The following is a 26349-nucleotide window of genomic DNA, read 5'->3' as shown; positions in this document are numbered from 1 at the left end:
CAACTGATACAAAGAGACATACTGCCTCTTGTACTGGAGGGAGTAGATATCCATCATGGCTAGTAACCTTTGTGTCTAGTAGCCACTTGTCAGCTTCATTGTTCATTAATTTGTCCACTCCCCTTTTAAAGCTCCCCAAGTTGATGACAATCATGACATAAATAGATCAAAGCTAATATAATATAAAAAATAAAAATAAAGGCCCTAGAGACAGAGCACTGCCTCATAACACTTGCAACAACACTCTGGAATTGGAAGTCCAATAAAATATTTTGTAGGAATGTCTTTCAGTAGTCTCCCAAATTTTCCAATTTTTCATTTTGAGATACTGAAAAAAAGGCCTCTGGGGGATAATGGCAAGAAAGACTGTTTCTTCTTCCAAACTAAGTAGCAGCCCCATCAAAGTTTAAAGGGCATCCAGAGAAAGTGTACATATAGATAAGGCTACCTTTGGCCAGAAACAGTCATTTAAAAGCTTACTGATTCAGTAGAATGTTTAAGTGGTTTGGTTATGCAAGGTCTGGTGGTAAATGACCTCTGCTACATCTCCCCTGGAACTGTGACCACACTATATTCTGTATTGCAAGTATTACAGCTCTGTTTCATAAGCACTCCAATCTGTTTGCTTGGATTGAGCTGACGAGGATTGGCAACAGCAATGTAATCTTTAAAGCAGCCCTGAGAGATGACCCATGAAGCTGCTTTATATTGCAGTTTATTGCAAATGCCTACTGTGGTTAACAGTGGTTCTCCCAGGACTCAATCAAAAATCTCCCCTAACCAAGCTTACCTTTGATCCTGGAACTTTTAAAATGTACAGTACATTCTCTATGACTGAGCTGTGATCTGTTCTCCATACTGATCGTTTACCTTAAGGCATGTATTAGTTTTGCTCAAGAGAATACTAATGGGGGAATTCTCAGGGGAACCTGTAATGGACAACATAAATTCACTGTTGTGTTAGCTTCACTGGTTGTCAGTTAGTGGCAGGTCCTACTTCATAGTAATTGTGAGAACATTTCAAACCCTTACATGGCTAAAGCAAGGAATGCGAAGGTCACCAGCTCATATATACTAATCTTTGAACTTAGATAATACATTGAAGGTCTGCCTTGCATGCCCAAACTGACAGGGTAGGGGCAAATGCACCAGGCAAGTCTTCTTCAGCTATTGCTGTGTCATCATTTTATATTATAAATGGTGGGCGCTGAGGCCTCTCCCCACCCCAAACCCCACCTGGACCCACCCTCAGATCCTACAGGTATTTTTTAAAAATTATTATGCCAATAAAGGTTTTTGGAATTGGAAATGGTTCCTCTGAGTATTCACAGGGCATGGAATATCCCATTCTCTCCCCTAGGGGTCCTTGGAAACCCCACTAAGATAAAGGGTCAGGATGCACTATTTCCTACCACCCCTCAGGCCACTGCCAAAAAAGGTAATGTCCTATCCAGTCTAACCTTCTTTTACACACAACAGAAGCTCATTTAATTCTTTTGCTAGACAACTCTTTGCTAAGGATGTGCAAAACATCTTTAAGAAATTTGGACAGGTAGGCTGGTCACAGATGAAAGAAGCAGAGTGAGACCACAAAGTGGAGGCAATAGGAGTTTACACTGAAACAGTATTGGAGGGCATGTTATGACCAGTGTTCCCGCTAAGCTGAATGTGAGCTAGCTCAAAGTTTTTAAGCCTCCGACTCACACATTTTTGTCTTGGCTCAAGAAGGATGGCCCCAGAGCAAACTAATTTATGCAGTAGCCAAATCATTCACTCACAATTTTAGTGCCAGTAGCTCATGAAGAAGAATTTTTGCTCACAAGGCTCCACAGCTTAAAGGGAGCATTGGTTATGACAACAGGCATCTCTTCAGGTTTGCTAGTGTATCTCCACATGATGTTGGTAGACTTTACAAACTGTTCTCAGCATTGTGCGATTAAAAATCATATTCTAAGCTGCCTATGTTCAAAGCAAAAGAATAGTGGGATTGTGCTGACTTGACCAGGTTATACACAGGGAATTGTGGCATGTACACCAAGTCACTCCTGATATTGACCGGTGCACATCAAGACTGGGCCTGCCTTGTGGGTGACAGGCCCCAAACATATCAGGTAGCCTTCAATGGCCTGCACCAGGGCAGTGCTCTCCTTGAGCTGGGTTGGGATCTGGTTCTGGTAGGCAACCTACAGGTCCATGAAGGACCAGGAAGTGCCTGAGTAAATCAACACCTGCTTTTCAGGCACTGATTGTTGGGTGAGAGCAGCTCTATAGGGAGGAGGAGTTGCTTACTTCTAGGGCTGAGGGCTCCACTGGATCCTACCATTCACCCTAGGTGACATGGGTCATGGCAAGCCAGGGCTGAGTGTTTAATGGACCCTTGGGCTGTTGCATCTTGTGGCAGGAATTGGCAAATGCCCAGAACCTCTGCATTACAGGCAAAGACCCTGGGCTCTCCTCCAGTTTTTCTCTGTGGGCATCAAGCGGGGCCAAGGCACCCCCAACTGCATGGGCCTGACCTCGTTTGCTTCCACTGGCACCAGTAGTGCAGGTCTACATACTAGGGTTGAGCATCTTCCAAAGAAACTCCCCCTGGTCCACCTTCAGGCTTCCAAGCAGTAGTCGATGTGTTGACACATCACCACCAGTGCTCAGAGAGTAGAAGGCCATTCAGTCCAGGTCAGCTCATCTAGGACCTCATCTGCAAGGCCCTCCATGATGTGGCCCATCAGGGCCAACTCATTGCAAGTCATGTCCAGCACCAAGAATTGGAACTCAACAACATAAGCTGCAATGGTATCACACTACTGACACAAATTGTGGATCTTTCTATAGGCATTTTCTGCTCTCACCTGGTCAGCCAATGCCAGCTCCTCCAGGAACACAACTAAATGTCAGAGACGCAGGCAGGCAGGCAGGCAGGCAGGCAGGCAGAAGAGATGAGTTCCAGAATCAAAGTCAGAGTTGGATCCAGAGGTTGGTGACCAGAATTCAGAATAGAATTCAGGGAGCTGTCCAAAAGCAAGGTCTAGCAGTCCAAAGTCATTTATAAAAAAATCAGCGTCAGCAGCCAGTCCATGAGTCACAGGAGTAGAGCAGAGCCCAAAGCTGTGTTTTGGTGACTATGGCTGGTTTTTATAGACCTAAGGGTCATGCTTGTAGCCTGCTGCTTGGGAGTAATTCTGCAAGTACTCGAGCAGCTGGTGTCAGGTCAGGAGGTGAGAACTTTGTCAACTCTCTTGTGGTTCTGTGGCACTCTAATGGTGTCTGTGGCACTCTAAGGGTAATGCTGGAGAGCTGGGAGTGATTAGCTGAGTTTCACATGTTGAATCAAGGCTGGAGGATGTCTGTAGCTCTGCACCAACTGTTGTCTGTGAATTCTAACAAACCTGCAGTTCATCTTCCTGATTTCTGGCTTCTGCTGACTCAGCACTAGCTACACAGGGCTCCTCTTCTCCTGAGGAGTCCTCACTGAGCACTGAGAATTACATAATTATGTAAGAAGAGGGACTAGGAGGCGGCATAGGGATGAAGCATTTGGCCACCTGCCCTTGTATAGGGTGGAAGCAACATGTTGCCTTCAGGGCAAAGCCTGGCACTGTTGCTATATCTGAGATTTCTGAGATATACAAATACATGATATACAAATGACAAGTACAGAAATACACAGGTCTACAAACTGCTCCAGAGTCAGATATCCAAGGTCCCATCCAAGGATCAGGGCAGGAGGGTCAAGGGTTCAGGGTTACAATTCCAAGCAGGGCTTTTTTGGTAGAAAAAGCCCAGCAGGAACTCATTTGCATATTAGGTCACACCCCCTGATGTCACCATTGTTTCACACAGGGCTTTTTTGTAGGGAAAAAACCCACAAGAACTCATTTGGAGGCAAAAGGAGTTTACACAGATGACAAGCCAACAGGAACTGTGTTCTTGTGTGTTCCTGCTCAAAAAAAGCCCTGGTTCCAAGGCTTGGGAACAGGTACAGGATATAGAGGTTTGAGTCCCAGGCTTTAGGAGCAAGCACAGATTACCAGAGACAAGGTACAAAGCAGCAGAGCTCTGTCTGCTAAATAGGTCAGGGCACAGAAGAGTAGCAAGCAATGCTGCTTGCACACTAAAAGGAACCAGCGTGTTTCTTTTATCTGCATCTTTTGCTGACTCATCCATTGAGGGACAGGTGTCATTCCTTACAGTCACATTCACCTTCCTACAGCTGTGGGTCTTTTACTATTACCCTATCAGCCTGTTAGCCCTGGTCCTGCAAGGACTCTGCTCCAGGAACTAAAGCTGACTGTTGCTGTTGCCAAGCGGGTGTTCCTACATTTCTCCTGAGCCACCAAAAGCTCTCTTCATTGTCATCTTCGCTCTACTGGCTCCAAAGAGACTGGTGGGGAAGCTGGCCTGTGTGGCTTCTCTTTCATCTCCAGGAAGATTGAATGGCCAGCTGTGACTGGGAAGCATTCTCATTATCTGATGCTTCTCCTATTGGGTCTTCTGCCAGATCCATCCACTCAAATGGGGATTCTGTCGCTGTGCAGCCTAATTCTTCATATTCCTCCTCCCCCTCCTCCAAGGTAGCAGCTGGCTGGCCCATGAACTCCAGTATTAGTAAGATGAAAGCGTGTTAGTAAAGTGGTAAACCACAAACAAAGTTTATATAGATTGTTAAAAGATAAATATTTATTGGAAAAAGGCACTCAGAAATATACATGGATTTTTTTTTTAAAAAAAAAGGGGGTGGGGAGCTGAAGGCAGAAATAAAAATACACAAGAAAAAAGTATAATCATTTTCTTTCATTTTCTGTCTCGCACACATATAATGGACAATTGGATATCTGTTCAGGAAAAGTGTTGAGATTTTTTCTGAATAAAAAATTAGATCCAGAACAAATTAAAAGAAAGCCATGTGAGCAAAGAAAGACATTTTGAACTACTGATATTGGATGCAAGGAACAGATGTAATCCAATGTTATGTCAGTAATGCCCCACCTTTTAGAATATACATTTTGGAAGGGAGGGGGACTCCTTAATTTTCAAGACCTTTATACCACTTAACTTTGGCACTGACAGAAGTGTGTTGATTTGAAAATCTTCCAAACTGAATTCCTCAGGACTAAAAGCATGGAAACTAAGACTGATATAAAACCTTGCACACTGGAACAAAACTTAATAAAGAAAATTTTAAAAAATGGTACTTTAAATATTTGATCTGAATGATGGTGACTGACAGGGAGTGAGATCTTCAAGCTGTAGTGCATAGCTGGATGTAAATACTAGCTCGATGTGTGGCAGCAACAGTAACAGTGTGCAAAAGCAAACTCAGTGCTAAGGACTATTTGGAAAAGGAGTGAAAATATTATATTGACCTTGTATAATCTGTGTATTATTTGGAGAATTTTGGGGGACTAGTTGCAGCTAGTCCGTCTTTTTCTTCAGTGGCATTCACGGTTCTCCAGAATGCCATTGAAGCAATAGACAGACTAGCTGCAACTGTAAATGATTTGATGAAGGACATCACCGAAACACACGGAATTTACCTAGGAGGTGTGTCATCCTTCAGTCCTTCATAACTTTATTGGATGACTACCTTTTTGTGGGTCCCATGGGGATGGGGCGTTGTGCACAGCTGCTGTCAAGCTTTATGGAGCTGGCTGTAGAACTGAGGGTTCCTTTGGCTCAGGAAAAGATGGAGGGTCCAGCCCAAAAACTGATCTTTTTGTGGATTAAATTGGATACCCTGGGACAGCTGTCCAGGATACCTCTTCAAAAGCTTGTAGATTTAAGGAGTAGGATCCATTCCTTTTTGCTTAAATGGAAGGTTTCCTTGATCGAGCTGCAGCAGCTGGTTGGGCATCTTAACTTTGCTTGCAAAGTGGTTGCTCCTGGGCGAACTTTTCTCCGTAGGCTTTGTGATGCTATGGCAGGCTTGCGCTTGCCCCAGCAGAGAACACGGGTTACCAGTAGCATGAGGGAAGATTTGGGGGTTTGGCAAGAATTTTTGGAGTCCTTTAATGGGATCTCCTTTTGGGGAGATGACATGAGGCTTGAAGCTGAGCTCCAGGTCATGTCTGATGCTGCTGGATTTTTGGGTTTTGGAGTTTACTTCCACAGACATTGGTGCGCTGATAGTTGGCCAGAATACTGGATGCAGGTAGGAGTGAACCGAGATCTTACGTTTCTCGAGTTCTTTCCCATTCTGGTTGCAGTTTGGCTGTGGGGGATGGATATGGCCAATAACACAGTTCATTTTTGGTGCGATAACATGGCGGTAGTCCATGTCATTAATTCCCTTTCATCCAAATCCCAGCGGGTTATAAGGTTGGTGAGGGCCTTCACTTTGTGTTGTCTGTGGCTTAACGTACTGTTTTTAGCCAAACATGTTCCTGGGGTGAATAACGGGGTGGCTGATGTTCTCTCTCGTAAACAGATGGAGAGGTTTCGTCGGCTGGTCCCAGATCCTGATCAAGAGGTGGTGCCAATGCCCCAGGACCTATGGCTGATTGGAGAGCTGAGGCTTGTAGAGCGGTAGGCCTAGCCATTGCGCCTAGCACCAGGAAGTCTTACGAACGTGCTGTGCGGCAGTTTGAGGACTTTAGGGCTGAGGTAGGGTATCGCATTGTCTGGCCCCTCCCGTTGGAGCAGTTGCTCCACTACTGTGTTTCTCTTAGAGGTAAGGGATTGGCTGTGAGATCCATTAGGGGGCGCCTGTCTGCATTCGCTTTTGCAAGTAAAGCGCTGGGCTATAAGGAAGAGACAGCTGATTTTCGTCTCCGAAAAATGCTGGAGGGGTGGGCAAGAGATTGACACACGGAAACCTATTTCCCCTTTGATTCTTAGGAGTCTGAAGGGGGTTTGGGGAATGGTGTGTGCTTCTTATTTTGAGGCCTCTTTGTTTCATGCTGCATCCTTGGTAGCTTTTTTTCGGGGCTCTTAGAGTCAGTGAGCTAGTGGCACGGTCCAGAAACGATGTTTCTGGTAATGCTTTGTTGATACGGGACCTGAGGTTAGCTGAGGACAAAGCAGACATTAATGTCTGTCACTCCAAGACCGACCAGTGTCAGAGAGGTACCGTCCTTGAGCTTGGCACCTGCTCTGAGCCGGAGCTGCGCCTAGTTTATGCTTTGGCTGCTTATTTGGCAGCTCGGGGGCCGAAGGAAGGGTTTTTGTTCTGACATAATAACGGTAGCCCGTTGACAAAGCACCAGTTTTGGGCTGTGACATCATGGGCTTCAGGTGAGTTGGGGTTGTCCGGGGTGCAGTTTGGGACACACGCCTTTAGAATTGGGGCAGCCTCTACAGCTGCTGCCCTGGGTTATCCTGCTTCCTCCATTTGGCGCCTGGGCTGTTGGCACTCATCGGCCTACAGATGTTATGTACGACCTCTGCTCAGTTACTAGATTAGTTTGTTGGGTTGAAATGTTACTGGTTGCCGTTTCTTGTTTGACTATTTTTTTCTTTTTAGATGTTGTTCCTGGCCAGAGGAGCCGAGTTCTCATGTGTGGCCACAACCATGTGTTTTGGGCCACACATCAGGCTCGGAGAACTTTAGTCGGCTCTCAGCTGGGATTCAGCCAACATGTTTGTATTGAGTGGCAGGGGCGCCGGGGTCTTCAGTGGCCAGGCCTGCTGCCTTTGTTATTCCAAGGGAGTATGGGCCTGCCTCCTCAGGTTTTAATTATTCACCTGGGAGGAAATGATCTCGGACTAGTAAAAGGCAAGGTGTTAGTCTTGCAGGCCCGTGAGGATTTTCAGTATATTAGGGAGAGATGTCCTGGGACCACTATAATTTGGTCAGCCATGTTGCCCCACCTTGTTTGGTGCAGTGCATGGGACCCTGCAGCCATTGAGAGGGCCTGTTACAAAGCTAACAAGGAAATTAGGAAGGCATTGGAAGGTGGGTTGGGCCACTACCTGCCTCATCTGGATATTTCTACGGAATTTCCGGACCTCTACAGAGGGGATGGGGTACATCTCTCAGAAAAGGGTAATATGCTTTTCTTGAGGGATCTTTGGCAAGGGCTGAGGGTGGCCTTGGGCCCCCCGGTGGGTACTAAGCCCTAAGTAGAGACTTGGCCTTAGTGGTGGCAGGTTTTATTGGGTTTTGGGTATTATGCGGCTAGGGGAGGACCATGAAGCATCCCCCTTTTGGGGAGTTAGGGGTCTGGCATAATCTTGGGTTTGATGACCCGGGGTGGGGAAAAATGCAGTCTGTCCTGGAGGCTCGACCAGAGGGTGCCTTCCATTGAGACGTGCGTCTGGTGGTTGGGCCCTCTGGGGCATGCCTCCTTGCTGGGCTGGCCTGGCGGGAGCTGTGTCACACAGCTCTGGCTGAGGGCTGGGTCTCTCACCCGTGAATGGCAAGGCAGCGGTCTGTTAAGACCCCCTAGCCCTGACCAGGCCACGCTTTTTGGATGCCCTTGCCATTCTTGTTATTAAGTTTAATAAAGTGGCCCATAGTTATACCAATGCCTTGTGACCGACTCTTCATTCCGACTTTGGGGGGGGGGGGCAATGCATGTGTCTTCAAAACTCCACTACTGTTTTTTACAATATTCATCAAACTAATACAGCAAACATCAAGCTACTACTATACAAATAAAATTATTATAACAGGGATATAATTGCTCTCTTGCATTGCATTGGGCTCTAAAAATAATGCATTCTACCTTCTCCGAATCTTATTACTCTGTGTAAAATCAGTTCAATTGGCTTTGCTTGAGAGCCTAAAAATAATTCTTCATTGTTCAGGTTGAATATATGGGGTCAATGAAGAGTCTACTGTGTCAGATTTGGAACTAGGATGGAGAGTAAAGCTTGCAGTACAGTCAGTCTTTGGCAATTGCTGCAGTGCTGCAGGTACTCATTGTAATACTGGTGGGAATGGTGTTTGTGAACAGCAGTTTATGTAATATTTTGTGCTTATGCAATGTGTAGTCCGTAGTTCAAAGATCTGACTGGAACTTGATAAAAATGCTACATACATTCGTGTCAGCTCTGCAAGTACTATAAATAGTTTGCCTCACTGGTGCCAGTGACAGTTATCCAGTATTAAGCTAGAATACTCTGGGGAGCAGAAGAGCCTTATCTCCAGATCTGAAGCCACTCAGAAGGTAAGGACTGTAAATAAAGCATCCTAGGGCTGCATCTGCGTAGCCAAGATTCTCCGTTTCTCTGTCATTGCTGCTGCTGAGGCATTTTACAGCATCTCCACTGTAGTGAAGTTTTGTGTGCAGCTTTGTCTGGATCTCTGCAACAAAAAGTACATGAGACTTAAATGAAATCTAGGAATTCAGATGAACTGGGAGGTTGTGGTATAATAGATTATTGTAACATTATAATGCCATAGTGTGATAGCAACTGCCAGTTTTTTAAAGGCTCTTTTAAAAGTCCTCTGGTGGTGGTATGACCATAGAAGGTGAGGGACTGAAAGTGGCACCAATGTGGGCAGGATCTTAAAAAGCATGAACCTTCCCATATATGTGGTGCTGAAATGGAAATGTTTTTTGACGGGGACCTTCCCAGAAAGATTAAGCCAGATTAGTGAAAGATTGGAGAAAAAAAGGAAGAACCCAGCAAAGGGATGATTAGGGTGCAATGACATGTGGGTGCTCTGAAATATCCACCTGAAAGCAATCTTGGGTTAGAAAGGGTTTGCATATTTACTGCAAAGGGAAGATAATTATCAAACATTTTCTTGTTTCAAAAATATTGGCAACATTTGAGTTTCCTGATTAAATATATAGGAGATTATATAGGAAATATATGTAGTTAAATATATAAGGGAAATGTCAAAAAGGCACCCTAGACTGAGTTTCCTTAATAACAAAGAACTTCTACATAGATAGATCCAAGCAGGCAGCTGTGTTGGTCTGAAGCAGTTGAACAAAGCAGGAGTCAAGTGTACCTTTAAGACCAACCAATTTTTATTTAGAACGTAAGTTTTCGTGTGCTCTTAAGCATGCTTCATCAGACAAGGAATCCAGCTTTGCTCACTGTGCTGGATTCCTCGTCTGATGAAGCGTGCTTAAGAGCACACGAAGACTTACGTCCTAAATAAAAATTGGTTGGTCTTAAAGGTACACTTGACTCCTGCTTTGTTAAAGAACATCTACATTCACTTCAGGTTTCCTGAAGAGTCTATTTTTGATCTTGGATCAGGGCTTTTTTTGCAGCACGAAATCCTTTGCATATTAGGCCACACACCCCTGATGTAGCCTATACTCCAAGAGCTTACAGTAGGCCCTATAATAAGAGCCCTGTAAGCTCTTGGAGGATTGGCTACATCAGAGGTGTATGACCTAATATACAAAGGAGTTCCTGCTACAAAAAAGGCCCTGTCTTGGATCATAATTGACTGACTGACTGACATTCACTTCAGTGGAGAAGGGAGTTCGGTTTGTTTGTATATTCTTATTAAAAGCAAAAATTTACCTAACATTTTTAAAATAGAGGGCAACTTTACAGACAAACTATTTTCCATTTAGTCTTTCCAGTGCCATGAATGAGGAGATTCTCTCATGAAGGTATTCCCATGTAAGCAGCCCATGCTACATGAGCGACCTGTCTTGTATTTGAGTACTGGATATAGAAATAGGTGGCATAGGGGTCTGTGTAGATGTTGCCATTCATGAGAGTCTCCACACCAAATAGCAGATGCTGTATGCTCCCAGCCCTGATAGTGCTACTAATTTCTTGCTGGTAAAGAGAACATGTTACATATAGCTCTGCCTTGCATTTGAATCATGGATCCAGAAATACATGGAACAGGGGCTGGGTTAATGAGGATGGCCGCATCAAATGGCAGATTCGCTATGCTTCTACCTTGGGCAAGGGAGCAGAAATATGCCTGGAATAAATACGCATCCTCAGCAATGGACTGCCTAACAAACCAGAACCTGTGTCATGCCCAGAATGCAGCTGTGTCCCAGCAACACTATTACAGCAGCGATGAAAAGTGCCATCAAATCACAGATGACTTATGGTGATCCTACAGGGTTTTCAAGGAAAAAGATGGACAGAGGTGGTATGCCATTGCCTGCTTCTGCACAGCAATCCTGGAGTTTCTGGTTGGTCTCCCATCCAAGGACTCACCAGGGCCAACCCTGCATAGCTTCTGGGATCCAATAAGCTGGTTAGCCTGAGACATCACCGTTATAGGATCAAATAATATCAGCCATGGCTTATTTAGTAGCTCATCATCCAATATGTTTTTTTTTGTTTTAATTTGTATTGTTGTTTTAATCTATGTATCACTTTTATTTGATGTACATCACTCAGAGCCTGACTTGGGCTAGAATAGGGTGATTAAGTACGGTAAATTCGATTGATGATGATGATGACAATGATGATGATGACGACGATGACGATATTTGTCATCATCCAATATTTGTCAATGATGCCCTTGTGCTATAAAGGGGTCCTTCTCTTTTCAAAAGAATAGATGCACATTTGATATACAAATTAGCAGTTGGTTGAGAAACCTGTGGCAGACCATTTTGGTCTACCAGGGCAGCCTATTGTTGACCTGAAAGTCATTGTTCTTCCAAATGATCTAGCTGCTGATTTAAAATATATCGGTTGGCTAGATTGTATCATTAAGGTGTTAAACAGCGTTCACACTTTTCTTAGCCACTGAAAGTGTTAAACTGTTTAACATATCATATCGTTTTCAAGAATTACAAGTTTAGATAATGGTCACTGGGTTTCTAGTGTTACATTAAAAAGTCACAAGAGCACTTGCGTTTCATGGGCTTTTTCCTCTTCACAATTCCCCACCCATATTTCTTGTCTGTGTATATATTCCACGGACTGATGTATCACTTCATGGATCTGATGAAGTGGGCCCTACCCATGAAAGCTTGTGCTACAAAGAATCCATTAGTGCACAATAACACTCCCTTGGGTTTGGGGTGTTACAAACTAACAAGGACACTCCCACAAGCAGAATTCCATGTACCTCAAAAGCTTGTGAATCCCATCTTGTTTCCTTCCTTGTCTGCCATTTCTATTGCATGATGATGAATTATATTAAGCCTTTGAGGTGAATTAGAAATTGCTAATTTAGTACCTGAAAAGAACCTTGTCACAGTTTGGTATAGAATTTATGAACTGTTGTTGAAGGAATGCTGACATCCACAAATGTCATATGAAACTGAATTGTATATAAAATGACACATATCCTACCATTCCATCAAACAAAATCTGAAGCCTTTTGCCAGCTCAAACAGTCTTTCTTGAACTCAAAGGGGTCTTCCTCCAACAAAACACCCCTTTATCTAGAGGAGGTGGAAGAACTTATTCCAGTGTAAGGTCAGCTACTACTCCTACTGTAATACAAGGAACTGCTCTGAATTTTTGTATTATTACCCCAGCAGTGTTAATAATGCAGCCACCAAATGAGTACCTTTTCAAACACAAAGGATTCTATTTCCAACCCGAGTTGGTTACAGCAGAATACATAGATTCACTGGAAGACTTTGAAATCAGAGACAGTGATGTATTTCTAATCACCTATCCCAAATCAGGTAAGACTAAATATTGTTGTGATGAATAACTTGAGTTTTATTTAGACTCTCTTAGGGAACCCCTCCGATAATGCCACTGAATACATACAGTGCCAATAGTGTATATAATCTATTCAATGAATCAGCATTTTGTATGCCCGGGAGATCTATGCAATATGAGAAAAAGATGCTTAATTTTATTTTATCTCATCATTCGTATCTCAGTGTCAAGCTGTTAAAGGATCTGTTACAACTATCTTGATTGCACCTTTAAGACCAACAGTGTGAGCTTTCATTTACACATACACTTCCTCAGACTCATGTGTGCTCATGCTCTGAATAAAATTTTGTCTTAAAGGTACCATTGGACTCTAGCTTTATTCTTTTGCTTCAGACCAACACAGCTACCCACATGGAACTATCTTGCTTGATTTGTTTACCAAACTAGACAAGATGTCAGAACATTTATGACTGGAGCATCTGAGCAACTTTGTGGTAAACAGCCCAAAGGAGCCCTAAATCTGAAGAGGAGGGCACATCCTGAAGGAAAAGTTTAATAATATTCCCCACAATCTGCCTAAAATGGCATCCCAAAACTCCAACTGGTAAAACATACAGATTGCCAATATGTTATTAATATACTATCTTAATGGCCCTTAATAGGGCTAACAGTTAATGGAGAAGTCTTTACAGGTTCGGAAAACAGACTGACCCCCTCTCCCAGTCTAAGCCTGAGAACCCCTAGCTATTTATTACTTAAAATGCTTAGTTAAAAAATCAAAAACTGACTGACATTAATTTCTATTCTTTCACAGCCCATGTTGATAATTCTCTTTCCATGAAACCTTGATTTAACCCCAGCTCCATTTAACCTAAACACATATCACTACAGTTGTTTTTTGTTTCCTTTGCCTTTTCCTTGCCTATATTTTGCTCCTTTTTTGTTTCTTCCTTTGTTGCCATTTAGACCAGGGGTGGCCAATGGTAGCTCTCCAGATGTTTTTTCCTACAACTCCCATCAGTCCCAGCCAGCATGGCCAATAGCCGGGGCTGATGGGAGTTGTAGGCAAAAAACATCTGGACAGCTACCATCGGCCACCCCTGATTTAGACAGAAAGCTCACTGGGGCAGAGGCTAGTTTATTTTGTGATTGCTTTACACTACTGAGTTATATCTATTTAGGATATTAGTCAATAATAGCAATGTTTTCATTACAGGCACAGTGTGGACTCAGAACATTTTGAGCCTGCTTTACCATGAAGGCCATCGAAATGGAACTGAGGACACAGACTTACTGGACAGAGTCCCTTGGCTGGAATACAATATCCGTAGCAGGGATTACATCTGTCGCCCGTCCCCTCGGCTCTTTGCATCCCATCTGCCCTACTATTTGGTCCCTAAAGGGTTAAAAAACAGAAGAGCAAAAGTAAGGCCTGCTACTTATATGATTTAATGTGATCCAATGTCCCCCTTTAATTCTGTTTCACTGACAATATTAAGCCTCTCAGGATAGTTCTAGAAGCCTCTGTTTCTTCTGCAGTGAAAATGTGTAATTGCAAATTACACTGGGCTCAGTACTGATTCTTGTGACTTCAGGGTAAGGAGGTAAGATTCCTTAGGTTGGTACAGTACCTGTCAAAATATATTCCTAGAGAGGCTGAGTTAATGGCACCTCTATGGGGCCTATTAAAAAAGGGTGCTCTCTTTCAATGGATGTCTGAACATCAAAAGGCTTTTGACATAGTTAAACAACAGTTGTGTCAGACACCTGTTTTCCAATATTATGATGTTAAAAAACCAGTAACTATTCAAGCCGATGTATCAAGATATGGTCTTGGAGCCTGTCTAATTCAAGAGGGTAAACCCATATTTTACACCTCTAGATCTTAGTCCAGCAGAACAAAACTATGCACAGATAGGGAAGGCCATACTATCCAGGGGTGGCCAACGGTAGCTGTCCAGATGTTTTTTGCCTACAACTCCCATCAGCCCCAGCCATTGGCCATGCTGGCTGGGGCTGATGGGAGTTGTAGGCAAAAAAAAAATCTGGAGAGTTACCGTTGGCCACCCCTGCAATTCAAAAGTTTCACCAATATGTGTATGGTAAAAATGTTTTAGTGCAAACTGACCACAAACCGTAAGAGTCAATCTTTAAGAAACCAATTGGTGCTGCTCCTGCTCGGTTGCAGCGTATGTTCTTAGAATTACAATGATACCAACTTAGTGTGCAGTATACTCTGGGTAAGCACATGTATTTAGCTGATACCTTATCAAGAGCTACAGTGGATCCTCCAACAAATGATGAAGAATAGATACAGGAAGAAAAGAGATACATGAAGTAGAAGTAATAGAGGCATGCCCAGATGGGCTAGAGGTCATACAGGAGGCTACAAAGCAAGGTGAACACCTACAGTTGGTAATGAATTTCATAAAGATAGGTTGACCACAATACTATAAGGATGTTCCTGCATCTATAAAACTCTTTTGAGCCATCAAGGATACATTTCATAATGAAGATGGTATTTTATATGTAGGTGAGAAATTGTTTATTCCCATGTCTTTGAGACAGAGCATACTAACTCAGCTTCATTAATCACATCAAGGGATTCAGAGAAATAAGGCCTAGGCAAAGGGGCTAATGTATTGGCCTGGTATGTGTGCTGATATTAAATGGTTTTTTAGGAATTGCTCTGTGTGTGCCAAATTTGCTGTTAAAAATAAAAATAAAAAAGAGCCACTAATATCCCATGAGATTCCAGATCTACCATGGAAAAAAGTGGGTGTAGACATTTTTGAATATCAGTCCTCTCCATTTCTTATTGTAGTGGATTATTACTCAAAGTACCCAGAAGTACTGGCATTGCCAGACAAAACTGCAGGAACAGTGATTCTTAGGCTTAAGATGGTATTTGCACGTCATGGCATTCCAAGGAGGGTAGTAAGTGATAACATGCCTTTTGCTAGTAGAGAGTTTAGACAATTTGCCCAGGAGTGGGCATTTGAACAATGTTTAAGTAGTCCTGGATACCCTAGATCAAATGGGATGGTAGAGAGGGCTATCTGCTCCATAAAACAGCTAATATGGAAGGTAGAACATTCAAAGGGGATATACATCTTGCATTATTGGAATATCATAATACTCCTGCTACAGGAATGAAGTATTCTCTGGCAGAAATGTTAATGCTGAGGAGTAAATTACCAGCATCTAAGCAGAGATTATATCCCAAAATACCAAGTGGAGTAAAGGAAGCTCTACAGGAAATCCAGACACACAGAAATATTTCCATGATTGAACAGCAAAGCCGCTTAGGCCATTAAAAAAAGGAGATGAGGTGTGGGTAACAAGCAGTGGTATCCTGCAGTGGTAATAGAGCAATGCAAACAACCTTGCATATATACTTCTGAAGGTAGTAACTATCGGCGTAATCGAGTCCATCTTAGATGCCATCAAAGAGGTCTGGGAAGAGAACAGAGGAGACAAGAGTGGTATGTTAGTCAAAGGACAGAATGGGAAAATGAGTTCAAGAGAGAATGGGGACAGGATAAGGAGGTGTTAGGAGAACCGAATAGTTTTCAGGAGAGATGATAGTCAAACAACAGAAAGGAAAAATGAAGAACTGACTAGTTTTCAGAGAGTGGAAAGGATCTCTAGGTGTGTGACATCTTATGGTAGGCATGTATTCTCTCCTGAGAGATACACACCATAAATTCAAAATCAGTATTTGAATGTTATTATATTTTTGTACTTACTTATTGTATTGGTTATGTGCAGTTTTATCGTAGAATGTTATATAAAGTATATGTTTTAATTATCAATTGTTCAATAGCTAGTTTAAATGTCTTTTTTGTATCTTGGAAGGAAAGATGTGATGTATGTGTCTTTAAGTAGGAGGGTCTCCATGCTATTGTTATGTATTTAACTTGTTTAAAGTGGGATGGTTATAGAAATCTCCAGCTACATGCTGTTTGTTGTTGGCTTTCCTTCCTGGTGTCTGGTCTTTACCAATAAAGTTGTTCTGTAAACAACAACTGGGTGCTGTTGTTCGTAATTCCTGGGTGCCAAACACTACAACCAGCAACTGTGACTGGCATCCTCAGAAGTGCAACCCAGAAAACTGGATCAAATAAGCCAGAGAGAACTCCAGTTTTCTGGGTTATACCTCTGAGGATGCCAGTCACAGTTGCTGGTGAAATGTCAGGTCTCACAATGCCAAGACCACGGCCACACAGCCCAAAAAATCTCATCAACCAATGGACTTCAGCCGTGAAAGCCTTCAACCAGTAGAGTTTATTGGTTTTATTCTAATTATCAGTATTGTTGCAGATTATTTATGTGTCAAGAAACCCAAAGGATGTCTTGGTTTCCTATTACCATTTTTCCAAATATGCAGCCAAATTGGAAACAGCTGGAGACTTTGGTAATTTCATGGAAAGGTTTTTAGCTGGTGAAGGTAAGGATCGTTTATAAGCTGCATGGTGAATAATATTTATCTGCACACTTTTCCTGCTTTGAGAGAGAGAGAAAACCCCTCTTGAAACTGTAGAACAAATTATTCAGAATGCCATACTACATTGAATCTGCAAGGCTTTTCCTAGGCAGAGGCAAATTGAGCCAGCTGGGCTGGGAGTAGGGTTGCCAAGTCCAATTCAAGAAATATCTGGGGACTTTGGGGGTGGAGCCAGGAAACATTGGGGGCGGAGCCAGGAACAAGGGTGTGACAAGCATAATTGAACTCCAAGGGAGTTCTGGCCATCACATTTAAAGGGACAGCAAACTTTTTAAATGTCTTCCTTCCATAGGAAATAATGAAAGATAGGGGCACCTTCTTTTGGGGCTCATAGAATTGGACCCCCTGGTCCAATCGTTTTGAAACTTGGGAGGTACTTTGGGGAGAGGCACTATATACTATACTGAAAATTTGGTTCCTCTACCTCAAAAAACAGCTCCCTCAGAGCCCCCGAAACCTCCAGATCAATTCCCCATTATACCCTATCAGAATTGATCTCCACATAGGGAATAATGAAGTGCTCAGCAGATGTTTCCCAATCTCCCCACCCCGTTTCTGGTGACTCTGAAGGGGGATTGGCCTCTCTACTCATGAGTTGCTGTCAGCTTCTTCACACCATCCCTAGAGGAAGCCTTTCAATCGGAGACTGAAGCCTCCGAGGTACAAAGGGACATGGTCCTTTGGGGGCGGGGCTTCCCCCCCTGCTGGCCAGCTGACTGGGGGCGGGAAGGAGTCTGGGAAAGTGGAAGATCCCCCACTGGGACCTGGGGATTGGCAAGGCTAGCTGAGAGACAGAACCCAGGAAAGAGTTGCTGGGAAGTGTGGGGTATTTTTTTTAAACCTTTCCTAAACTGCTGCGGAGCATTAGCTAAGGTTGCTTTGTGAGAGGAGAGAGCTGGAGGGTGAATGGGTGCTTGTAGCTTTCAGGAGAGCGATTTTTTTTTTGTCTGGGTCTGTTTGGGTCTCGTTTGGTCAGGCCTGTAGCTACCAGAGGGCTCCCACCAAGGTAACGCCCTCTCCCCAATTTGTCCAGCCCAGCTAGAAGATTGATTGTATTTGTCTTCTCTAGTAGACACGACAGACAGAAAGACTGATGGGGAAAAAAACCTTTTTGTAGGTAAAAGTTATTTTCATATCCCTGCTAGCTGAGAGCTTATAGCTGGATGTGTGAAAACTGACCATTATTAGAAATTAGCATTTCAAATGTGTTGTTGGGCTGGAGCTGCTGGAAGTGTGAACGGAGTATGTCATGGTCTCTGGTCAGGGGGTATTAGGATTTGTAAAGTGTTAGCCCTGACCAATTTTAACTCTTGCAGACTTTTGTCAATTAGCAAGGACATAAATCTACAAATGCTCACAAGCCGTTATCATCACCAGTGCTTCTTTTTAATTTTTTTAAATTTAGGCATGTCACTATTCAGTAGGAATAAATACCTATGATGCATAAACTAAATATAGTAGAAGCATGATGGAGGCTTCTCAGTCAAAACAAACAAATCAACTTCTCCATTCCTTCACACAGCCCAATCCACTTATCAGGTTTCCTCAGAAGGAAGTCTCCCACATTGAGCTAAACTGCCTATGCCAGCCCCCCTCCCCCAATTCTGGCTATAGCAAGGTTGAGCAAGGCCTGTTTGCCTGGGGCTGATTGCAGGCCCCACCTCTGTTGTTGCTGCTGGGAGGCTGGGGCTGTGGGCCTCTGAACTGTAAGGCTCCTCCTAGACCACTCTTTGGGTGAGAGTCAGAGGGGTGAGAGTCAGGGTGAGCCTAAAGGTAAGAGTCAGAGGGCTCTTAGCCTGGGGATCAGACCTGGACCTGCATCACTCTAGATACCTTTAACCAACTAACCAATTATGAAGGTAGAAAGCCAGCAGGGCAGCAGGGGCTACCCAATGTTTTGCAAAGAATGCCATGTATGATTATGTACCCGTTAGGTGGAAATTGTGGATGTGTGCTTGCTGCATGGAGCTTATGGCTTCCAGGGAGCAGGTTCATTCCCTTGACGCTAGAGTTGCCAACCTGGAGAAGCTGAGGTAGATAAAGGTTTTGGGAAAGAGACTGTCAGGGACTTAACAGAACAGTCCCACTCCTGTGCTGATGACAGGTCTTCTGCTGTTGTGGACAGCGAGAGTGTTGAAGTTGGAGGGCGTCAATCTGAGGAGAAAGTACGTGATTCCTTAGAAGGGACCCTTTCCTTGGGTGATGGGCTGATATCCACTGATACTGAGGATATCACTGGGGGGAAATGGGCTTCTGCTAGTGAGTGATTCAGTCATTAGTTTTAGTCATTCGATTCAGATTCAGTAATCAGAGTGGGGTCTGTGACAGGCATTTTTGAACAGATGGTGACCTGCCTGCCTGGTGCAAGGCTGCAGATGTCACACTATCTAACTAGGTTGATAGGTAGTGCTGGGGAAGAGTCAGCAGTCCTAGTACACATTGGCACCAATGACATTCAGGACCGGTCCGAGCCTTTCTGGCACCCTAGGCAGGGCAGCACAGCTCTGCCCCCGTGCCTGTCACCTACTTGTGAGTAGCCCCACTCCTGCTGCCTACTCATGAGTGGGATCTGGCAGTGGTGGCGGAGCGAGTGGGGGGGAGAAGGGCAAGCGGGGGGGAAAAGGGCAAGCGGGTTCTGGTGGTGGTGGCAGGGTGAGGGGAGAAGGCGAGCAGGAGGCGGGAGTTGGTGGTGGCAGGGCGAGTGGGGGGGGAGGGCGAGCAGGATCTGGCGGTGGTAGCAGGGCAAGTGGAGGGGGAGGCGAGTGGGAGCTGGGAGTGGCAAGCAGGATCTGGGAGTGGCGCTGGCAGGGCAAGCAGGTTTCAAGACCTGATGAGATATGTAGAGGTTGTTATACAAGCTGGGAACAGTGATCATAAGGCTATTGAGTTCAGTATTCAGGTCAATAGAACATTTGATTTCAAAACAGGGAACCCTTGAAAAATGAGGGAAAGGAAGCTGAAGGAGAAACACAAGAGATTCTTGGAAGCTACCTAAAACTACACTGAAGCTTAAATAGAATGCAATCCACAGGCTAGGAAAGGTACAACCAGATTAAAAGAAGGTCTGCTTGGTTAGCAATGCAGGTGAAGGAATCTGTAAGAAGTAAATATGTGTCTTTTTTAAAAGTGGAAGGTCTGCCCCAGCAAATGGAACAGGAGGGATCCCAGGCTGTGGAGGGAAATGGATAGCCCAGGAAAGCCCAATCTTGTCAAATCTCAAAAGCTGAGCAGGACCAACTCTGGCAAGTATTAGATGGAAGATCTCCTTGGAATATCAGAGGGAGGGAGGGGCAGCTTTATTCAGCCACCTCTCTGAATATCCACCAGGCCCCCTACAGCAGTCAATCACCAGAGGTCGCCATGACTTCCAGGTGTGCATGCATGGACCAGAGATGGAGACCAGAGATGGAATTCTAAAGCTACAGGGGAAATAAAAAAACAGATAGGTCTCCCAGTCCTGATGGCATATACTAGAGAGTTCTTAAGGAATTCAAATGTGAGATTGTTGATCTACTAACTTGTATATGTAACTAACGTGTGTGTGTATAGGATTTTTGGCCCTCCCTACTCCATACAACGCAGGGCAGATAATGACAGTGTTCATAGAACAAATATCCATAACAGTAATTATTAAAACAATTTTTTCAATAATATTAACAACTAATGAGATGGCACATAAAAAGCATAGCCTAGTGCCCCTGTTCGGGGCGGGGGGGGGGAGGTAAGATATATTACAGTTAATCAATTGGAGGAATAACAGACACAGAAACAGGCTGGGAAGGAGGGAGGAGAGAGGCCAATTTAGGATGAAGACTGTCACTGCCTCAACCATAAGCTTGGCAGAACAGCCCTGTCTTGCAGGCCTTGCAGAACTGGTCACAGAGCCAACCAGAGGTTATTGCCTCCTTTCCCATGCCACTTGCCTCTTTGATCCATGTCCATCCTGGCTGATCAAGGCCTGAAAGGATGAGATTATCAACTTGTCACTTTTGTCAGTATTCTTTCCGGTGGTGTTGAAGAAGGCTGTCATATGTCCATCACTGGACCCTGTGGTCCTAGCCAACCAACCCCCTGTGTTGAACTTGCCATTCCTGGGTAAGGTAATTGAGCGGGAGGCTGAACAACTACAGGTTTTCCTGGATGAAGCATCTATCCTAGACCCATTCCAGTTTCTGTCCTGGCTGGAAACAGAGCCAGTGCTGGTTGCCCTACAATAGTTTTCCTCCTTTCTCCATGGTTGGAGACAGAGGGTGGCACTCAGTGAGGTATTCTCTCAGTGATATCCACTTGAATGTGGAGTGCCACAAGGGGCAATCTTCTTGCTGATGCTGTTTAACATCTACATGTGCTCCCTCACCTAGTAGGTATGGAGTTTTGGATTGGGTTGTCAACACTATGCTGATAACACCCAGCTCTATCTGTTGTTGGATGGCCACCTGGACTGCACCCAAGAAAACCTGGGCAGGCCTTAGAAGCCATGTCTTGGTAGTTACAACAGAGCTGGCTAAAACTCAACCCATCAAAGATGGAGGTCCTATGTTTGAGTGTGGGAGGGGTAGGTTTGGGAGTCAGGCTCTCACCTACGGGTGATCCTGGGCACCTCGCTTTCTATGGCAGCCCAGGTCACCAGTTTTGCCAGGTCTGCCTTTTACCATCTTTGGCAGATCAGGCAACTGGTTCCTTATCTCTCCACCCAGAACCTGGCCAAAGTGACCTATGCCATGGTCAGTTCCAGGTTAGATTTACACAGATTTACCTTTGAACCTGACCTGGAGGCTCCAGCTGGTGCGAAATGCAGCAACTTGCCTGCTGACTGTGACTCCTATGTGGGTGCATATTCAGCCACTGCTCTGCAAGTTGCACTGGCTACCAATTTATTAGCAAGTGCTGCACAATCCCCATCAATGATCACCTCTATTGTGTAGTCAAATTAAGGTTTATTAATTAATTAGAAGCTGTTGCAGTTCAAAGATGAAGTCTTGGTGAAACTGAGCCCCCAGGCTCATTACATACAGATAAAACCTTGGATTCCAGATGTTACATGCTTAAACTTAAAGCACCTTATTTTCCTACCAATAAAAGCATCCATCTCCTCCCTCCATCTGAGCTCACTGATGCAGGTTTCTCTCAAAAGTGAAAGTAGGAGTCTCTGGGTAGCAGATAAGGCTGCTTGACCTTCAGATGCTGGCCGTGCCACATTCCCAAGGTAGAACAGGTTACTTATGTTCGTTATGGACATAACAGGAGAGATTAGCAAGCAAGCAAATCTAGCTAAGACAAGTTATAGTGATTCACATGGGTCTGAACCAAGATGGATGCACTCATGGCAAGAGACATTCTTGACAAGTCAGTATTTTTAAAATTCCTCTTGCCATGAGTCAGTGCTTTTCTTCAAATCAGCATAAATCTTAAGCCTCAATCTTGACCTTTTGAAAATGAACATATACGCAATTATCTTCTAATAAGGTATCAAAGTATCTAATAAGATATTAAAGAAAATAGAACATGACACCATGTAATGAATGTGAAATGACAGTAGATTTCCTTCTCAAGATTATACATATTTAGCTTCTTCTCAGCCTTTCATTTATTCAAACTAGTTTGGCTTCCAAATAAGGGGTCTGAGAGCTTTAGGACTGGATAAGAGGGGGCTTTCCACCAATGGAAGTGCTAATGATCATATATTTACCTAATGGACAGAGTAAAAAGAATAAAATGTAAACAGGTTCGCATCATGGCTTGACAAGGATTAAAATCAGTGACTGGACAATTTTCAAGGCTATGTAGAATCTTCTAGTGCCACCTGGGAGGCTATAATTGCTCTACCCCAATTAGAAGGGATTTGTTAGTTACTTGATTAAGGCCCATGTCAAAACCTAAGAGGGGGAGTTTAATCCATGATTGAATGTGTATATAATACCCCTTTTAAAGCACCAAACTAAATAATTTCTGCTGCTAAATGTTTCATGCTATCTTGTGATCTAGGTTTTTTTAAAATTAGCTAGGTTTTTAAAATGACTTATTAATTGCTATGGTTTTCTCATGTTTCCTCTGTGAGCTGCCTCAAGCAGAGTGCATGTTTTCTAAATTATAAAATGAAAGATGCTTCTCACCCAAGAAACAAGTTTTCAGAGGGATGCACCTTAGATACCCTTTCTATAGGGTAACCTTCCATCTTAGCTTTTTAAAATTTCAAAATCAACTAAGAACACACACACACATATATATATTCACACACACATAAAGGTGTGGCAACCCATAAAATGCAATAACAGAAACTGTGGTATGATGAGTCCACAACCAAAGTAGAACTGGAACTTGTCATCTCACCACTGTGTAACACTAGCTCTCATTTATACCTACTTTATTTTTAATGCCAAAATAAATTTGTTTTCTGTCAGTTCTAGCTAGTTCCTGGCTAGACCATGTCGAAGGCTGGTATGCTCACAAGGATGTCTTCAATATTCTCTTTCTTACCTATGAAGAAATGAAGAAGGTAAGATTGTTCAGTCATCAAAAACACCTGACATGCAGTAGGTATCTTCACCCATGATGTTCAGACACTTTTGGAAGGGGCAAAGGGAGTAATATAGGCATTTACTCATCCCCACTCTCATAGGAGGCCCTGTGCCTGCAGTGGTCCCCACCAATATAGTTGGCCTGCTTGACCTCTGCTACACCATTCTAAATTCATACAAGAAGTCTGAATATACCTTTAGAAGTTATTGTCATGAGCCCTGACGAGGAGGAGCTGGAAGGGTTAGCAGACCTGAAAGAGTTGCCAGCCAGTTCCTCAGCTGAACAAACAGCAGCTGGCCCATCAATCACTCTCCAGGCACCAGTGTCAGCTCCTGACGATCAATCTCCTCCAAGCTCTCCTCCTCCCATCTCAAGAATTCAAAGCAGGCTCCGGAAAGAACTTTCAGAGCGAAGACATGAGGCACGCTGATGCTTCAGATCTCTCAGCCCTGAGTTCTAGCAGAATCACTGCCACCCAGGGAGCAGGCTGATTGAGACTCCCATATAGCTCCCACCCAGGACCTGGTAACCTTGTGGAAGCAACAAGTCTGTTCTCTGGCTTGCATCCACGCTCCTTCCTGATCCTGACCTACTTGATTTCCTTGGCACCCTGACCTTTTGGCCATTGACTTCTGATTCCGGTTTTTGATTCTGCATTGGTGACTTGACTTCTGCTTGACTTCCTGGACTTTCACCTTGGACTGGCTTGGGACTCCTGCCTGCCTGCAACCTGAGAACGTGACAGTTATGATGCCCAGTCATATAAGCCAATACTAATTCTCAAGAGATGATAAATTTGTACAGACATCAGAACTGTGATTAATTCCCACTTTGTATCTGCCATGCTGCAGTTTACCTGCTACCAGTCAGTAGTCATAAAAGCTCAAATAGCTCTGGCCCCATTTATTTAGTATTTGGAAAATAAATATAGCCTTGAATTTAACAGCAGTGATTACTGAAAGAGGGGGAAATGCAGTTGATATTATTACATTTGAATTGGCCCAACAGGACACCAAATTTCAATATCATGAACCAATGTTTAGACTTTCAACATCTTATTACTCTCATGCCTAATTCTTTTAGTTACTTGGCCCTTATGGTTTTCAGTTGTGGATAGCCTGACACCAAAACTATGTCCCATTTCAGGACCTGAGAAGTTCTGTATTGAAAATATGCAGCTTCCTAGGAAAGAACCTGTCTGAGGAAAAACTGCAGGATATTGTGGATAAGGCTACATTTGATAAAATGAGAATAGATCCCAGAGCAAACTATGAGAACATGCCACCTGATCTCCTAGAGAAAGGCAAAGGACACTTTCTTCGCAAAGGTAAGTCACTGAGGTGTCAAATTTGGGCTCATGCCCAGGAGTCAGGCAATCATAGCATTTAATTAGATTAAACTCAAAGAGCCCCATAGAATGGCTTATTTCTCATAGCATTAATTATGAGCACCTCTCTTACATAAAGCAAGACTTGAGATGATTTCCCCTCTCTAAATCCAATCAACACAATTAAATCTGAAGTCCTGAGAGCTGTCCTTAGGTGAATGTAGAATTTGAGTGGGTCAAATGAATCATCCTAGAATTAAGGACTCCAATGGTTAATGTGGAGGTTCTACGTTTTCTAGCTGCAGCTTTCAATTGCTCTGCTCAATAGGATGTTCAACTGCCAGCTGCTGTAGGATCCACTGTCTTGAGTGAGGAAAGCACTAATGGTTTTCAGGTTCCAATGTATGTTGGGAGAAACAGAGGCATGTAAACATTTGAAAAATGTAAATTATGGCATTTGGGAGTACAGAGCATCAGGCAAGAACACAAGCAATGGTAGTCTGTTCTTTGAGAATGTGAATTGTGAGAGATTCCCTTTTCAGTCTCTACGTTTACACTACAGAATGCTACTGTCCATCACAAGTGCTTCTCTGCAGCACTGTTCTCTCATGCCATGTTGTCTCCAGCTACTAATACTGCTATCATACCTACCTTGCCCCATGGCTGGCATTGCCTCCTCACGACATCTAGGCAAATACACATCCTGTAGTCTTCATCCTGGTATCCGTGGGTCCTTATCCTTGATGCTCCAGCAGAAAAATAGTCCTAGGACTGATCCTCTGATGCTTACTGTGCAATCCTACAGAGAATTGCACCCTTCTTAATCCACTTTAGTCAAAGGGATTAGAAAGCTGTAACTATGTTTAGTATAGTAAAGTTAAAATTTTATCTTAATCGTAATAAAACAGATAAGTTACTGACTTCTGTCTTTTTTCTCTGCTTCTTGCACTAGGTACTGTTGGGGACTGGAAAAACATAATGACTGTAGCACAGAGTGAAAGGTTTGACAGTGTCTTAAAGAAAAGAATGCAAAACCTGTCCCTCAGGTATTACTGGGATATCAACGACAACCTTCCATCTTGAAATATGAGAAATAATGTTCTATGTGTATATTTAATCAATTTCTGTACAAAATAAAAATTGCAATTAGTGACTCCTTGTGCGATATCCTGCTCTCCACATTATGAAACATGGAGGAATATATTATGCAAGTTATTTATTTTATTTATTATTTCATATTTTTATCCTGCCCTTCCCAAAACAAACTCAGGGCGGGTCACATCAGGAATAAAACAATTATTTAAGTTCTAAAACAACGAGCTAAAATAAAACCAAACAAATCAATTTGCTATTTCGCGAGTCATGGAATAAAAGGATAGGTCCTCTTGTGGATCAAAAACTTGCTAATTAATAGGAAGCAGAGAGTGAGTATAAATGGGCAGTCTTCGCAGTGGAGGACGGTAAGCAGTGGGGTGCCGCAGGGCTCAGTACTGGG

At 43.5% G+C, this 26349-nt stretch overlaps 1 protein-coding gene across 1 annotated transcript; it reads left to right on the top strand.

Annotated features, from left to right (window-relative positions):
• The first annotated feature begins 11210 nt into the window (after positions 1–11210).
• LOC132571673 (amine sulfotransferase-like) lies at positions 11211–26007 on the top strand. Its single transcript, XM_060238468.1, has 6 exons — positions 11211–12521; positions 13718–13926; positions 16825–16951; positions 23410–23504; positions 24674–24854; positions 25807–26007. Exons 1-6 carry the CDS (start codon positions 12380–12382, stop codon positions 25935–25937), a joined length of 885 nt encoding a protein of 294 aa, XP_060094451.1. The 5' UTR covers positions 11211–12379; the 3' UTR covers positions 25938–26007.
• The last annotated feature ends 342 nt before the right edge of the window (positions 26008–26349 follow it).

Source organism: Heteronotia binoei, chromosome 1, assembly GCF_032191835.1.
Source record: "Heteronotia binoei isolate CCM8104 ecotype False Entrance Well chromosome 1, APGP_CSIRO_Hbin_v1, whole genome shotgun sequence".
In the NCBI taxonomy this organism is placed as follows: Eukaryota; Metazoa; Chordata; class Lepidosauria; order Squamata; family Gekkonidae; genus Heteronotia; species Heteronotia binoei.
Note: the sequence above shows the minus strand (reverse complement) of the source record. Positions and strands in the feature narration are given on the sequence as shown.

Bases quoted from the DNA above. Each gene is read 5' to 3' on its own strand.
- LOC132571673 (XM_060238468.1), top strand. From the start codon at position 12,380: ATGCAGCCACCAAATGAGTACCTTTTCAAACACAAAGGATTCTATTTC. The intron at 12,522-13,717 runs GTAAGACTAAAT...TTTTCATTACAG, and splicing joins AATCACCTATCCCAAATCAG to GCACAGTGTGGACTCAGAAC. The intron at 13,927-16,824 runs GTAAGGCCTGCT...GTATTGTTGCAG, and splicing joins TAAAAAACAGAAGAGCAAAA to ATTATTTATGTGTCAAGAAA.